At 38.3% G+C, this 17,770-nt stretch overlaps 1 protein-coding gene across 9 annotated transcripts in view; it reads left to right on the forward strand.

Moving 5' to 3' along the window:
• LOC129671296 (sodium channel protein type 3 subunit alpha) overlaps positions 1 to 13,770 on the forward strand; it is an 84,235-nt gene extending 70,465 nt beyond the window's left edge. For all 9 annotated transcript variants that reach the window (XM_055600099.1, XM_055600103.1, XM_055600100.1 and 6 more), the window contains 6 exons: positions 2,871 to 3,143; positions 4,013 to 4,066; positions 4,873 to 5,010; positions 6,110 to 6,214; positions 8,329 to 8,599; positions 10,350 to 13,770. In XM_055600099.1, coding sequence (XP_055456074.1) covers positions 2,871 to 3,143; positions 4,013 to 4,066; positions 4,873 to 5,010; positions 6,110 to 6,214; positions 8,329 to 8,599; positions 10,350 to 11,545 — 2,037 coding nt within the window. In that variant the 3' untranslated portion in view covers positions 11,546 to 13,770. The remainder of the gene's footprint in view (positions 1 to 2,870; positions 3,144 to 4,012; positions 4,067 to 4,872; positions 5,011 to 6,109; positions 6,215 to 8,328; positions 8,600 to 10,349) is intronic.
• Positions 13,771 to 17,770: the final 4,000 nt, after the last annotated feature.

Below are 17,770 nucleotides of genomic sequence, written 5' to 3' on the forward strand. Positions count from 1 at the left end.
CTTTGCAAATGCACACGGATATTGAATTTCTTCAAGGCCATGGGGTTTTTATATTAGGAGGTGGTTTGTTTGGGGCAATAAACCCCTTCAGCCTTGACTGCAGAATTTACTCATCCTGGAAAATGAAACCACCCTCCAGCTGCTCTCACAGCTCTGTGAGCAGAAACACGCTTGGCTTGCCCGTCGCAAATTCTGTTTCCCTGCCTGTGTTAACAAATTCATTAAAAGCCTGTTCCAAGTAATAATCTTCTTTCATTGCTGACATCATCCAAGCCTTCATCATACTTCATGACTTCACGGTGATGCTTTGTTTATTTTATTTTTTTATTGATGATAGATTTTTTCTCATACAATACATAACTAATTAGCTTCCCCTGTCTTTCCTCATAGTTCCTCTCCAACTCCCCTCCTGCCTGGATCCACTCCCTTTCTGTCTCTCACTAGAAAACACACAGGTTTCCAGGAGACAACAATAAAATAAGATTAAAAAAAACAAACAAACAAAACCCAAAACATCAGAATAGGATAAAACTAACAAAAGGAACAAATAGATATATATGTATCAGAGACCAACTCATTGATACACTCAGGAATCCATACAAACACTAAGCAGGAGGCTATAATATAGATGCAAATGACCTGTGGAGTAAAGAAAGGGGGGGGAGAATATATATTAATATACATTATGTTTATATATTAATATAAATAAGATAAAATTTAAAGAAAGTAAATTCCTAACATGATACTTTAAGACAAGGAACCTCCAAAGTTGCCACTGCTGTTGGGCTTAAGATAGTTTGTTTCCCCAGTGAGACTCCCTTGGAGAAAATTAAGTAGTTATCAATTGGAGATAGCTTTGGGGGTAGGAATAGGGGAATGTACCTCCTTCCTTCAGATCTAGGACCCCATCTGGTACAGATCCTTGCAGGCCCTGTGCATGCTGCTTCAGTCCCTGTGAGTTCATGTACGTATCATTCCTGTTGATTCAGGCCTTGTTTTCTTGGTGTCCGTCATCCCCTCTAGTGGTTACACTCTTTCTGCCTCCTCTGTTGCAAGGTTCCCTGAAGCGTGAGGGAGGGATTTGATGGAGACATCTCACTTAGGGCTTACTCCATTGCCTTATTCTCCGGATAATGTCTGGCTGTGGGTCTCCGTATTTGTTCCCATCTGCTGCAGGGAGAAGCATCTCTGATGAAGGCTGAGCAGGCAATGATCTAGAGTATAGCAGAATGTCATTTTGGAGCTACATTTGTTTGTTTATTTGTATGTTTAGAACAGGTTCTTGGTCACCCAAGCAGTATTGGATATGGGCTCCATCTCATGGAGTGAGCCTTAAGTCAAATCAGATTTGGGCTGGTTACTCCCACAAAATTTGTGATTATCCTACAGGCAGGATGCCATTGTAGATCAAAGCATTTGTAGCTGGGTTGATCACATTTCTCCTTTGGGATCCTGCAGAGTACTTTTTTTGTATCAAACATGCTAGGACATCAGTGTAAAGGCTCCTTGTAGACACCAACTTGAGTTCTCGGTGTTCAGTGAGTTGTGTGAGTGTTGTCTTCCACAGTTGGGCCTTGGCATCAGTACATGGAGAGCAACCTATAGTCTAGGTAACAGCCTAGGTTGATTGGACCTTCTTGGCAAACAGCCATGTTTATAGTTTATATCAGAGAGGAAATCAAATGAACAAGTCTGAGAACTTACAATTTTTCTCTGATCTGAAAAATATTCTAGATTAGTATTTTAATTCCTGTAGAACACCTACGATTTCAGCTAAATAAGAATATTTATAGAGGTATATAAGAGGTCACTGTACATATTTTAATCGGAAAAGAAATAACAAGTGTAACGTACATGACTTAATGTCTAAAGGAAAGAAAATTCAATTACTATAGAAAAGCACTACAATTTTGGATTTCAGTTTTTGGTTTACAATTTTTTTCCTGTCTATTTCTAAAATAATGTTTTTCATATTTTTAAATAAAACAATAGTTTCCTTGAGTCTGAGCACTGAATTGTGTAGTCTACTATGAACCAGAATGAGTTGGGTTAGAGAAGTTACTTTTGCTACCCTTGAGATCTTAAAACACATCTTAATTTTTCCTGGAGTCAGAAATAAAAGGTGACCAGGATTTTTCTTTACTAAGCAAGTCAGTCTAACAAAAATGAATAGTGTAGGCTCAAGGAGAGCATGTAGGGGATTGACAATAATAATAGTATATATTAGGGTTAGGGTTAGGGTTAGGGGTTAAGGTTAGGGTTAGGGTTAGGATAATATATATTTAATACTATTATGTCTAAAGATATATCTGACAGTAATTCGTTCCATGTTTAAAAGACTGAGATTTTTCCAATATAAAACAAAAGACTTATAAAGCCTTAATCTTTACCTCCGTGGTCATATAAATGAGCCTGACCCGAGGATACAGATTTAATACATTTTTAATATTTTATTTGCGGAAGAGTTGCATACTTTCTCTTTCAGATCGTCAGTAATTCACTCACGTTCACAAAAATTAACGTGTGTTAGAGCAAATGATTACTTCTGTTGCCATTTAACGCGTATTTTTTCCTTACCATTTTTCCCTAGTGAACATTTCCTGATTCCATCTTAGCATATCAGGTTTTTCTCATTATTACTTTTCAATTTTTGTTGAATATTTGCTTTCCCTTTTTGCTTAGCCCTTTGGCTGCATTGTTTATCTCCCCTTGTCAATATGTAATAGAAAACACTAGAAGAAAGATTCTGGGGCTAGAAATCTACCCAGATGCCGGTTAACCTCTTCCAAACGTGTCTTAGTGCTGAATGCGTTCATACCTGCAAATGGCTTCCGCTTCAACCAGGTCACCGCTCTCCTGTCCTCTCTCAGGTGGTTGTCAACGCGCTTGTTGGCGCCATCCCCTCCATCATGAACGTGCTGCTGGTGTGTCTCATCTTCTGGCTGATCTTTAGTATCATGGGTGTGAACCTGTTTGCCGGGAAGTTCTACCACTGCGTCAACATGACAACGGGCAACAAGTTCGAGGTCAGCGAGGTCAACAACTTGAGTGATTGCAAGGCCCTCGGCAAGCAAGCCCGGTGGAAGAACGTGAAAGTCAACTTTGACAACGTCGGGGCCGGCTACCTAGCCTTGCTGCAAGTGGTGAGTGGACCCTGAAAACATTTCAAACGAGCACCACCTAAGATTCTGGTGGGGTGCACTCTGAGTAATTCTTATTTAACAGTAGGAAGGTAGTCGGATGACAGCTCAGCCTAGTTATTTGACTGTGAGAGAGACTTGCAGTTGTTTCGCTCTTTCCCCAGGAGTGAGTTTTTAATGTTTTCCACGGGATTTCTTATCTCCCTGTGTTTTTCTCCTTCTATTACCGACCATTATTTCAATTTTTAACTTTCTGTCAAAACTGTGTATATTGAAATGCCAATCACATGATATATATATATATATATATATATATATATATATATATATATATGCATTAAATGTGTGAGTTTTAGCCAGACAGGTTCCATAGTAACGTCTCAAAATAATATGATACTGTTACATGCAGAAATGTAGCTCTCAAGGGATACTTTTCAAAATATGTAGCGTTTTCATATTTTTAAACTTCATGACAGCATATTTGTTAATCAGTTACTAGTGAAAATGAGCTTGTTTGAATACAACCATGAGCTTCAACCACATTTTATCTTATTGTTGGAAGGTTTTAAGAGGAGATTAAGATGGGATTTCATCAATCAAGTCTCCATTGTGTTTTTGTACAGAAAAAAAGAATAGCATAGAATAGCACCCAAGAAAAGAAAAGAAATCCTAAATTGTAAATATAAATTTTGATAGTCAGAAGTAGGAAGGTCCTTCATAATACCTCATTTGAATCATTTTAACACCTGTGTAGAAAATGTCATGGAATTGTATGAAAAGATATTTATAACAATGGAGTTGCATTTGTGTCTGGTAAATGCGATAATCTGGGTGAGATATTCATAAATAATTCTAATATGTATTGTGTGCAGGCCACATTCAAAGGCTGGATGGATATTATGTACGCAGCTGTTGATTCTCGGGATGTGAGTAGCCCTCCAATACTATTTGCAGTTACTAGACTGTCCATGGTAAACACTGATGAATTGAACTGAGGGACCCAGAATCTATATTGCATAAAATTAAAGTATTTATCAATACAGTAGAAATTCTTGACAGGATGCTCATGTGTAGATAGCAGTTTGGTTACTGCGGGTATGATATGTAATAGATAACATGTCTACTCTGAAAATTTCTCAAATTACATGGAGTATAAGACATCAGATTAGCCTTGCAGATAGAACTATTTAGAGTAGGAAGGTAACTCAGGGCAGGAGTCACTGTTTTTCTGTTTCTAAAGAGAACATGATCAGCCAGTCTATAAAGCAGCTTCCAAGAATAGTAGAGCCCAGATGAGCCAGCCGACTTCAAGGAACTCAGGCTCAGAAATACAAAGAACTGGTTAAACCATGTGTGTATTTTCCCTCTTAGTTGCTTTTCTGCTATTAGAGCTTTCTCAAACACAAACTGAAGATATTGCAAATGTGTTGGGATGCTGCTGCTGATAAAGTAATAGGCCCAAACAGTTAGCTGAATTTGGGATCAGTTTTAATTATGCTGAGGAATATCTTTCAGGTAGGTTACAATGGAAAAAACAAACAAACAAAAAACCTACTTTTGGATTTTAAGAGTAATATTTGCAAATGTCATGCTAGCGTTACAAAATAATTATTTCTGTACAATGATATCTGAAGACATAACACAAGTTCATATTAAGTAACTGTACTTGCTACATTATTTAGTCCAAGGATTCATTTTGCTAATAGTATTAAATATTCTCACTGTTGTTTAGGTCAAACTTCAGCCTGTTTATGAAGAAAATCTGTATATGTATTTATACTTTGTCATTTTCATCATCTTTGGGTCGTTTTTTACTCTAAATCTGTTCATCGGTGTCATCATAGACAACTTCAACCAGCAAAAGAAGAAGATGAGTATTTCTTACTTCCTCTTCCCTCCCTTGCTCAGAACAACAGTGTGTCATAGAGACAACCAGACACTTAGAGTCATGACAGATTTAGATTGTATTTCTATTATTTTCATTCTTACTCTGTGGCCAGTTAATCTACTGCTCCTACTCAGTGGCTTCCCTCCTTTCCTCCATGGCACGGTCCAGCTGTCTGTATATTTCAGACCCAGAAATATAGCCATTACTTCAGTACGTGCAACGATTATCCAGTTCTTAGCACAGCTTATGGAGGCTTTTAGGAATTATCCTCACCAATTTCTAAGCCTCATATTTTCCCACATCTCATTTTTATCCTCTCCCCTATTACGTTCTCACTCCTCCCCCACCAGCATCACCAACAGCACCTGTTACAAGGCCACTACATGAATCTTCCTGACCTTTTCTGAACTCAGCCGCACACTAGTTGCTCCGTGGCTTTGTATGTGATATTTTCTCTTCCTGAGATGCATTGCCAAGCAAACTCTTCATTGTCATTTAAAGCCTTAAGCTTAAGCCTGGCTCTCTCAATTTTTGTTGTGTCTACAGTAACCTTCCTTCTTTCTTCCTGTTCATTTATACTTGACTTTTTAAAAACTTCTCCCCCTTTGCACACTATTGTCCATTTTTCCACCTACCTTTTTCGAGAGCTAGCCACGTAAGGAGCATGACATCATGTTTTATGCCTATGCAGTTCTCACACCTATCACATTGTTTGATACTCAAAAATGTTAAAGCAACAACAGCAAAACTCTGACTACAGCAGTAAAACTCTCAACGGTAAAAGAGGTGAAAGAGAAAGAAAAATATTTGGCTCCATGAAAATATTTGAGGACCTTAAAATTCATTGTGAATATTATATAATCCAATTAGGTTGCTGTACTAATAGGAATTTTATGTGCTTATGGGCTTTGCATAATATTAACGTCTTCAGTATTTCACATAAATGGTAGAAGCAGTATATTTAGCAAGATAATATCCATTTAAAATTGGGACAAGATTAAAGAAAGGCTCAGAATTATTTTAGTTAAAATACTGTTGTAATACAGGTTGGGATTGTAACCAGGCTATTCCGTGTGTTTACTTTGGAGGTCAAGACATCTTTATGACAGAAGAACAGAAAAAATATTACAATGCAATGAAGAAACTTGGCTCCAAAAAACCTCAGAAGCCAATCCCCCGACCCTCAGTAAGAAGGCTTGTATTTTTTAAGAATCCAAAACAGTGTTTCAGTTGTAGTATCTGGATCAGAACATATTGGGCAATGTTACCAATCAATAGCACCAATCTAACCGCAAATCTCATACTGTGCAAGCACTCTACAGCTGCAAAACTCTGTAACAGGTGTCAACTTCTTAAAACACTGAAACATTCCTGATAGTTGGCGAGCTGCAACCAGAGTTCCTAAGAACTGGCCCCAAATCAAAAATCACCCTCCTGCTGCTCCTCTAACCTTATTGACATTTCCTTTTTTTATGTAGCTCAAGGTTCCCAGATGGCCCATCCCATCAGCACATCCCTTCTCTGGGCTCTTGTTTCCTCCTTTCCTTCTTCCCTTTTTCATGCTTCCCTATGTATTTAAATTCATGACATTCTTCATATTATCTATAACATATATATATATATATGTATATGTAATATATATATTAAATTTAGGTTCTACACATCAGAAAGCCATTTGTCTTTCTGGGTTTTCACACTTGAGACAAGAAAATTATTCCCAGTTTGCTTTGAAACAAAACCTGTCTCAAAATTTTTGCTTCATGAAAAGAGGAATAAAGATTATTCAAATGCCTGCTCTGAAACACTTCCTAATGTGAAATGGCATGATGATGGTGACTCACACTCACAGAACTGTAGCCTAGCTCATCTACCCTCTGAGATAGGTAAAAACATAGGGCAACTGAAGCCCATGAAGATAACTGTTCCCCTGGGGGGGGGGGAACCTGTGATCAGCAAAACTCATAATTGAAAGGATTCATGAACCTTATCAGTGACTTCGCCTTACTATATGTTTAAAAGTAATTAAAACTAGGAGATGTAAGATGAGAAAGAAGAATGGGAAGATACCTCCCACAGAATGGAATGAATGAACCTGCTTCACCAAAGGTCATTGATATGCTGAAAACATGGTCGGTTTATGACCTTGGATTTTCCCATAAGCCATGGGATTTTGTGTGTTTATCATGAATTATTTTTAATTATCTAATAAACCACATTTAACATTTGTACTTACACAGAACTCTAAAAGCATATGTTTTCTAAAATGGGTATTAATTACACAACCATTTCTCATGCATTTTAAAAAAGATGTTTGTGAGGGAGAGGTATTTTTCTTATGCATATTTCTGTGCACCATGCACATGCCTGTACCCACGGGGGGGGGGGGCAGAAGAGGGAGTCAGATACCCTGGAACTAAAGTTACCAAAAATTGTGAGCCATCACTGGGTGCTACTCATTGAGCCTGGCTCCTCTGGAAAACCAGCCAGTTCTCTTTCTTAGCTACTAAGCCATCTTTCTTATTCTTTCATGCATTTGTTGTTGTTGTTGTTGAGGCATAAATAGGGAAAGATGAAGAGGAAAAAAAGATTCATTTGTTTGTTTATTTTTTATTTTACCTTGCATGAATTGATGTTTTGCCTGCATCTATGTCTGAGAGGGTCAGATCCCCTGGAACTGGAGTTACAGACAATTATGAGCTGCCATATAGGTGCTAGGAATTGAACCTGGGTCCTCTGGAAGATCAGCCAGTGCTCTTAACCACTGAGCCATCTCTCCAGCAAAAACAGATAAATTAACAAACTCACAAGCATACAAAAGTACAAGTGGTAGAGCTGAATTAGTTTAATTAGCATTAATCGAGGGAAGAAAAGAAGGAATATCAGCAAATTCTTAAGGTAAAGGTAAATGATAAATGAGGCAGAGTATGCATCTAAAAGTCTATATTTACCTTTTATGAAGTCTTCGATACTGATTGAAACCACTTTTATAAAAATTATCATAGTTAATCAAACAGCCTCTACATATTTCCAGCCAATTGCCACTAGATTCTGTATTATTTTCCTCTACCTTCTTATAGGACCAAAATAAACCAAGCATGTTTGTTAGCAGCATGTGGTGTGAGAGCTCTCATTTAAAAAAAAAAAAAAAAAGAAGTGAAATAATGGAGCTCACAGATTTTTTGGGATACTGAGGGGAGGGTTCATTCCCCAGGGCCACCTGTGGGAAGACCTTACTTTCAGTGTAGCCAGATCACTGTTTGTGCAGCATGGACACCAACCCTATTTCCTCTCCCTTTCCAGAACAAATTTCAAGGGATGGTCTTTGACTTTGTAACCAGACAAGTGTTTGACATCAGCATCATGATCCTCATCTGCCTCAACATGGTCACCATGATGGTGGAAACGGATGACCAGAGCAAATACATGACCCTGGTTTTGTCCCGAATCAACCTTGTGTTCATCGTCCTGTTCACTGGGGAGTTCGTGCTGAAGCTCATCTCTCTCAGATACTATTACTTCACCATTGGTTGGAACATCTTTGACTTCGTGGTGGTGATCCTCTCCATTGTAGGTAAGAACAGTTCGGTGACGGAGACGTGTAATTCCAGAAAACATTTCCCCCAAACCCTGCACACAATCTGACATGGAGAGGCACTCGGGAAGCATGGAGTGTGCAAACTGAAAAAAAATCTAAAACTTGAGATTATTCACAGGGTTAACTGGTTAGAAATTAAATTATTGATACCAGGTTGGAAAAGTAGGTGGAGAAAGCAGGAAGGAACATGAGTCCATCCTCTCTGCATCCATTACCTTACTCCTTGCTGGGAGAGAATAACCGACTAGAAGCAATTTAACAAAGGAAGGATATAGGATACTCCATCCTGGTGCAGAAAGCGTGGCATGGAGCCCAAGGTGTAGCTGGTTAAGGTAAACCTGTATTTGGGGATGAAAGTGAGAGCAAGACATTGGGCTGTATGCTATAAGACCTCAAGGAATCCCCCACTGCCACCATGACCCAATTCTCCCAGAAAGACTTCACCTCCCGAATTTACCACCACTAGCTGCATAGCAAGGATCCAAGCACTTGAGCCCATGTGAGTGGCAAACCACAACATTCTGGTACTGGTAAACAGAGTCAGGCAGGGGTTGAAGGGTAGGGACATGCTTTTAAAACACATCACCGTAACATAGTAGTATTAGTAATTCTCTCGGCCACTGTCCGTCCCACTGCTATGAAGACATAATGTTTATATGAGAAAGCCTTTAATTAGGGGCTCGCTTACAGTTTTAGAGGGTTAGTCCATGATCATCATGGTGCAAAGAAGACAGGCATGGTGCTAGAACAGTAGCTGAACACTTTGCATCCAGACAGGCAGCAAGCAGAGAGAAAGAGAGAATTTTGGCTTGGTATGGGCTAAAGCCTCAAAGCCCTAAATATGACTGGCAAAATAAATAATAAATAAACTCAACGAAATGATCCTAATTATATTCTGCTATACTCACAGACAGGAGCCTAGCATAACTGTCATCAGAGAGGTTTTTAAAAAAATAATGTTTATTTTTATTTGATGTGCATTGGTGTTCTTGCCTGCACGTATGTATGTGTGAAGCTGTCAGATCTTGGAGTCACAGATAGATGTGAGCTGCCATGTGGGTGCTGGGAATTTAGCCTGGGTTCTCTGGAAGAGAAATCAGTTTTTTTAGCCACTGAGCCATCTCTCCAGGTCCCATCAGGGAGGCTTTACCCAGCAACTGATAGGAGCAGATATAGACATTCACATCCAAACATTAGGCAGAGCACAAGGACTCCCATGGAAGAAAGGGAGGAAGGACTGGAGGAGCCAGAGGGGTCAAACACACCATGAGAAGACTATCCACAGAATTAACTAACCGGGGCTCATAGGAGCTCACATAGTGTGAGTCTGACCTTGGTCCTCTACTTTAGGTCAGATGTGGTCCACTTGTCTCAAGCTAAAGATTGTCACTCTCATTGAGAATAATGAATTAAGTTGTTTCAGAAATAACCCTTACTTTAATTGCCATATTTCATGTATAGCAGTGAAGTATAATATTTGGAAAGTATAATCTTGAATTGACATAATACTTCAGATTTTTACCAAAAAAATATAGTCCTTTATAAAATTGTTATGGAATCATTTACTAAAATTCTGAAACGTTTAAATGTAAGTATTAGAGTGGATTCAAATGGTAGTTCAGGTAAGTTTTTTGTAAGAATATTTTTTAAAAGAAGACACACACATACAGCATTCCTACAAACTTCAATATGATCACATTTATCTGGCTTCTCTGCCTTTCCACAGGAATGTTTCTCGCGGAGCTGATAGAGAAGTATTTTGTGTCCCCTACCCTGTTCCGAGTCATCCGCCTGGCCAGGATTGGCCGAATCCTCCGCCTCATCAAAGGTGCCAAGGGGATCCGCACGCTGCTCTTTGCTCTGATGATGTCTCTTCCTGCTCTGTTCAACATCGGCCTCCTGCTTTTCCTGGTCATGTTCATCTACGCCATCTTTGGGATGTCCAACTTTGCCTATGTTAAAAAGGAAGCTGGAATTGATGACATGTTCAACTTTGAGACCTTTGGCAACAGCATGATCTGCCTGTTCCAAATCACCACCTCTGCAGGCTGGGATGGACTGCTGGCCCCTATACTAAACAGTGCACCTCCCGACTGTGATCCCGATGCAATTCACCCTGGAAGCTCAGTGAAGGGAGACTGTGGGAACCCATCGGTGGGGATTTTCTTTTTTGTCAGCTACATCATCATATCCTTCCTGGTTGTGGTGAACATGTACATCGCCGTCATCCTGGAGAACTTCAGCGTTGCCACTGAAGAAAGCGCAGAGCCCCTGAGCGAGGACGACTTTGAGATGTTCTACGAGGTCTGGGAGAAGTTCGACCCGGATGCCACTCAGTTCATAGAGTTCTGCAAACTCTCTGACTTCGCAGCTGCCCTGGATCCTCCCCTCCTCATCGCCAAGCCAAACAAAGTCCAGCTCATCGCCATGGATCTGCCCATGGTGAGTGGAGACCGCATCCACTGCCTGGACATCTTATTTGCTTTTACAAAGCGGGTCTTGGGTGAGAGTGGAGAGATGGATGCCCTTCGAATCCAGATGGAAGATCGGTTCATGGCTTCCAACCCCTCCAAGGTCTCTTATGAGCCCATTACCACCACTCTGAAGCGCAAACAAGAGGAGGTATCTGCTGCTATCATTCAGCGTAATTACAGATGTTATCTTTTAAAGCAAAGGTTAAAAAACATATCGAATAAATATGACAAAGAGACAATCAAGGGGAGGATTGACTTGCCTATAAAAGGAGACATGGTTATTGACAAATTAAACGGAAATTCCACGCCAGAAAAGACAGATGGAAGTTCCTCTACCACCTCTCCTCCTTCTTATGATAGTGTAACAAAACCAGATAAAGAAAAGTTTGAGAAAGACAAACCAGAAAAAGAAAGCAAAGGGAAAGAGGTCAGAGAAAATCAAAAGTGAAAAAGAAACAAAGAAATGTCTTTGTAACCAATTGTTTACAGCCTCTGAAGGTAAAGTATATGTGTCAACTGGACTCCAAGGAGAGGTCCATGCCAAACTGACTGTTTCAACAAATATTCAAGGTCAGTGCCTATACCAGACAGTGACCTCTCTGTCACTGCCACTCTGTGCAACAGGGTATCAACATTGACAAGAGGTTGCTGCTTCCATTTACCAGCTGACACTGCTGAGGAGAACTCCATTGTGAAAGCGACCACCATCGTTAACACCACACCATGAAACACCATGAGTACAGCGCTCCCGTCCACTCTATTTTTAACATCCACATTTGCCATATTTTTACAAAGTCTGTTTCAGTGGATCGTCTTGGTCCCCAGCTCATAGTCTGTTCATAATACCGCGTCACTATTTTTGTAATTGAAGTTTACGTTAAGGGAAAACTATAAAAAGAATCTTGTGTTGTTGAGTCTACACATTCCTCCAATAATCATAAAAGATATTTTGCCTGAGAGATGAAATTATTGCTCATATCTAAAAATAAATACATAAATTCTAATGTTAACAGTTTAAAAAACTTCCACTTTCTGGATGGTGTTATCTTACAAGTATTTTAGTCTGTTTTGTTCGTTTATATCTGAGCAGTTATGTGCCTGTAAAGTCTCCTCTAATATTTAAAGGATTATTTTTATGCAAAATATTTTGTTTCAACAAGTGCAAATTTTATTCTAAGTTTCAGAGTTCTATATTTAATTTTGGTTAAATACCCTCCCCCCAAAAGTTATCTAATACTTTTGTTCTAAAAAAAAAAATCTATCCAAAGTATCACTTTAGAATAGTTGTTCCATTTTCTGTGGCAGTATTTCTTTGCCATCTTCTGCTCTCAGCAAAACTGACAGGTTATGTCAATTAAATACCCTCTGTTATGTAAATAGTTATTTTATTCTGTGGTGCATGTTTGGGCAAATATATATAAACGTATATATAGCCTAATACACAACTTCTATTCATTCAAATATGTACCACAGTGTATGTGTCTTTTGCAAGCTTCCAACAGGGAGGTATCCTGTACCATTCATTACACAGAAATAGTTGGAAGGCTATCACTAATGCATGTTAATATTGCCTAAGCTGCTCTATTTTAATCAATCCATTTATCACAAGTTTTGGTAAGAAGAGTCACATGTTGGTGGTAGAAAGAATTCAATCTGCTCTCTGTCTACACGCCAAGAAGATCTCATTGTTATTATTTTAAAACACCTTTATTTTTGCATTGTTAATTCAACTTGAGTATCACAACGTGTCTTTACTAATTTAAAGGAGACACACTGTATAGGGCCTATTACCAAAACCTATACTTCATAGTTTGCTAAAAAAAAAAAAAAAGTGCAAAATTTGTTTAAATATAAATAATGTAAAATATAATCAGTTTTCTTTGTCAGCATTTGTACATAAGAAAATTATTTTCAGGTTGATGACATGGCAATTTATTTTACCTTATCCTTTTGCTTTTTTATTTTTAATCAAAATTCCAAACTTTTGCATCCAAAAGACTTTTCAACAGATAATTTCCTAAAATAAAAGTTAGACAATGGGTTTTGTGGATTTCTTTGTTATAATATATTTTCTACCATTCTAATAAGAGATATGTTGGTTAAAATCTCAAACCCTGACCATTTTCTACCAACTCTGGTTGCCTACAGATAATCCTTCACTCATGGAAGTTTTTTTTTTTTTAACTCAACTTTTGTAGTATTTGCATATGCAGACTAGGCTTATTTTTTTAAATCCTGCTGCACTAAAGCTATCATGGATATAACATGGGCTCTGTCCTTTTTAGCCAGGAACAAAGTGGCAAAGTTGTGCAATTACCTAACATGAAATAACTTTTTTTTTTTTTCACACACCAAAAGTTTAATGTTCATTCCTTTTACAAAACTATTTACTGTAGTGTATTGATGAACTGCATGCAGGGAATTGCTACTTCTAAAAGAATGGTGAGCTACTTCATTATTGAGCCAAAAGAATAAACATTTCTTTCTTTCTTTTTTTTTTTTTACTGAATCTCATTTGTTGGACTGAGTTGTCATTTTTTTTTTAATTATTGGCAGGTAAAAATTTACACAACTAATGAAAACCTGTATTTGATTTGACATTTGTATTCATAAAAGTTCACATGAGTTTTGTAACACCCTGCTACAAAGAAGTTTGTCAAAATAAAGACTAGTTAAAAGCATTCTTGTGAACTGTTATTTCCTCAAAGGGCCAGCCCATAGGATGCAAGCTTCAGGTTTCACAGTATTGGCAGTAACCCTCACCAAAGGCTGTCAATTTCAGTGAATGTCTTGAACTACCAAGAATATAATCTCCACGTGTCTGGGTAAATGGTGTGATGATGACTACCATGGAACCCACCCTTTATTTCCTAAACACACTTGGCAGCCTCTTAGTGACACAGGGGTCAAGAATTTACATTAGCTTTTCAGGGTCTCTCGCAGGTTTGTCAATTCAAAACCAAACCTTTATCTCAACAGGAAACTCAAGTTGTAATGAATGTTTTTAAGAAGACTTGGATCTGAATATGTATTTTATAATATCCCCAAAATAAATTCCATAAAGAGACTAATGGGATCCACTCATTAGCTTTCTTCATATCCAAGCCAATTTACAGGTTTCACCAATACCAGAGAAGCCAAATACTGACTTGCAAATTCCTAAGTCCTTTAAATCATCTTGATGTGTAATCACTAAGAAAGCGTGGGGGGGGCAACCAATTAATGTGCATTATATCAGTGTCACAGTCATCCAAAGTAGTTCATAAAGGCAACAGTTGAGAACACCTCTAAAGATACCTTTCTAGATAAAGGTGGTCATCCAAACACACAGGTATAGATGTAATTTTATAGAATTTGAATATAACAGCTTCTGTACATAATAAAATACTTTCAGTAAAAAAATATTACTTTGAAATTTTGTTTGAAAAAATAATGGTGACTCAATCAAACTCTTCCTCCCAGAAGTAACAATATTATGAAATGAAGCAAACTTAGTTTTAGTAACAAGAGCTATTGGTATAAAATAGTTGCTGATATTTTTTTGTGTTTGTTTCTTTGTTTGTTTTTTAAAAGTATAAGGGAGATGAACATACTTACTTTCAAAGATTATAGCCAATGATGCTGAACTATGTAAAATCACACACCTCACTGATATTTTAAGTAAGTAGTGTTATTGAAAATTAAATGGTACTGGGCTGAATATTGTTTATTATTATTAGCCCTATAATTTCTATGGCGGTATTATCTAACTCGCTAATCAATAAGACACACACACCTGTTGGATTTTACAATTGTCTTATTTTTACAATTGGGCTGGGCAGGTATTTCCACCTACACTACGTCAATAACCTCCCCATCCACCTCCCAGCTCCCATCCTATGCCATCATCCTTAACTATTCCTATCTGGCCTATCACCCATCCACAATTTCGTAAGTACTTGTTGATTCTTCACGTGGAACACTCCTTTTCGGGAGTCCTTCCTCCTGGCCCATGTGGTTCCTTTTCCACACAAACCCATTGTGGCTTCTTCCTCTCTCCTTCCCCCGAGATTCCCTTGTCTGCCAAAGCCTGGAACCCTTAGCCACGCCTACCTCCTTCCTCCTGCCCTGCTACAGGCCTCTTCATCAACCAATCAGGGATAATAGGGAATATTCCTTTTCATCACGTGGTTACAGGAGATACTGTAACACTGTAACAATATCCATGGCAGGGTGGTAACCAGATCTCAGGGCACTGAAGTAAGCAGGAGACCAAGTCCCAACAAGGTAGGCTATAGAAAATACCATGAAACACATTTCTGTGCATTGCCTCCACTCAGGGTAACTGTTCTAGAAGTCAATGTTGACATTTTATGAAAATGTAAAATGGTCAGGAACAGAAGTCCTGAAACATGTCTTCAGTTCCATTTTTGGCATCAGGTTAAATGTGTTATTCAGTGTGATTCCTGTGTCCCTCACATTCTCTCTCTATTATCGCATGATTATCTTGAATTAGGGCTTTTTGCTATCCCTTGTTACCAGACAGCTAAAAGTTTCCATTTGGCTTCTTAATCTCACAATATTAAAAATAAAATAAATAAAATAACGAAATAAAATAAAAACACAGAGAAGGTCAAGGATAATTTTAGTAGAGTTAAAGAGAAGAACAATGGGTTGAGCAATCTGTAATTTTAAGTGGCTGCTAGAGGAGGGAGGTGGAGTTTGGGAAACAGAAGACCATGCATGGAAGTGAGAAAAATGAAGAAAGCCAAGAGTGCCAGAGCAAGCATGCTTTGGCTTTGGGCTGGTATGGGAGGTGGGGAGAAGAGATAGAGAAAGGGGGGGGGAATGCCACAAGTCAGAGGGAACCCCATTCCAGGCCCTTTTCCCCAGGACAAAAGATTGCACCAGGAACATTTGATTAGGAAAAATAAAGACAGTTTATTAAAAAATGGAAAATACTCCTTAAAATAAAAGTGAGCTGGAAGAAAGAAGCCCAGACACTGGGCCACCAGACATATAGCCATGTATGGGACAATTATACAGACTACCTCTTCCAAGCTTGTATATAGGGCTTTCTCAAGCCTGTTCTGTTCAGCCCATGAAGCCCAGGTATAGATCAGTTTCCAGCCTTTCTCTGCAAGTTAGTTCACTCTCATTGTTATTGTTGTTGATGAAATTTCAGTTTTTAGTCTCCATTTTTCTGTCATAATCATGCCCTCAATTTTATGTTCAAAATTAAATTGCATATTTAAAGTGAATTGTGTCCTTTAAAGAGATAACATTTACCTAGAAAACTGCATATTGTTAATCTGTGTCTAAAACATCACTCAGAAAACAGAAAGAAATACAGCGTTCAATCTAACATGAACCACATGAAGAAAAATGTCTTCTTAGAGTTCGAGGATGCTCTAAAAAACTGAAAAAATGGGTTGCTCTTTTTTCCCTGTGTTACTGAATTTTAACAGACAACATCTGGCATACAATTAAAGCCAGTAAGTCACTAGTCATTGGAAAATTGTCTCAGAGGAGTAAACGTGGTTGTCATTAAAAACATTTAACATACCACCTCAAGAAGTTAAGTTAATACATATTTTCAACCACTGCTTTTATTACAAAAGAATTAAAGATGTATGCCATTCTCTCACAACCCATAACAATGTGTTGCTGTAGACGAGCTTGTTAATATTTTGATGCATTTGATCCTGGCTTCTGTGGCCCTTCTATCTGCTATATTTCTCTTCGTTCCTCTCCAGAGCCTTTATGTCCTCCATAATTCTGGTGACCTACTGAAGGACATAGCTAAAACCCTCCATACTAAGCAGTACCCAATCATCTAGAAAATCGATTCTCCTTGTTGCCAAGTAGGAAATAACCTGTCCAATGTCCTCTCCAGAGGCTCTGGCACCACCATCTATCACCCACTGCAAACCCAAGCCCACCTCCCCTCATGCTGTATATTCTCCAACGACTCAACGCTTTGACATGGCCCCGTCTGTACTTGCTGCTTCTTTCATCTGCCTGCCCTCTCCCTTCCCCTTCTCTCTTTTTAATTCTTTTTCTGGACCTATCTTTACGACCTTTCTAAAATCGTCTCAAACACCACTGTCCTTTAAGAAAACTCAGACTTTGATGAAGGCAGCACTGCCTTCCCCTCAGTGGTTCAAATGCACCCTAGAGCTGGCATTTGTGAAAGCGCGTTATCATTGCTTCCTAGTTCATTCAGCTCTGTGAACAGATCATAGGTAACGCCATTAATTTCCTCACCTATGTGGGTGTATTTCCTCACAGTAATAGCAGAGTGTATTACTGTCAGTATTTATATACACAAGTAATAAAATTAACTACTTCAGGAATATGGATGAAAATAGTATTTTTAAAATATTTACTGAAAATAACTTTTCATCTTATTATCATCCACATTGGCACAATCCACCTTATGATCAGGTGGGAAAAAAAATCACACACACTATGTACCTCACATCTATGGATCAGATATAATAACTATCACCTAACAGATGCGATGGCACCAAAAAACTTAACTAAATTAATTCTATTAGTGAAACAATAATTTCATTTGATTATCTTCAATTAGGAGTATGCTGTACGGCTGAGGTTTCATTTCAACACTTAGTCATGCGGATCTTGATTTTAATAATTCACAGGTATGCTGGTAATGCAAGGATAATTTCGG

Source organism: Psammomys obesus, unplaced genomic scaffold (assembly GCF_907164565.1).
Source record: "Psammomys obesus unplaced genomic scaffold, mPsaObe1.curated_primary_1811, whole genome shotgun sequence".
NCBI classification, from domain to species: Eukaryota; Metazoa; Chordata; class Mammalia; order Rodentia; family Muridae; genus Psammomys; species Psammomys obesus.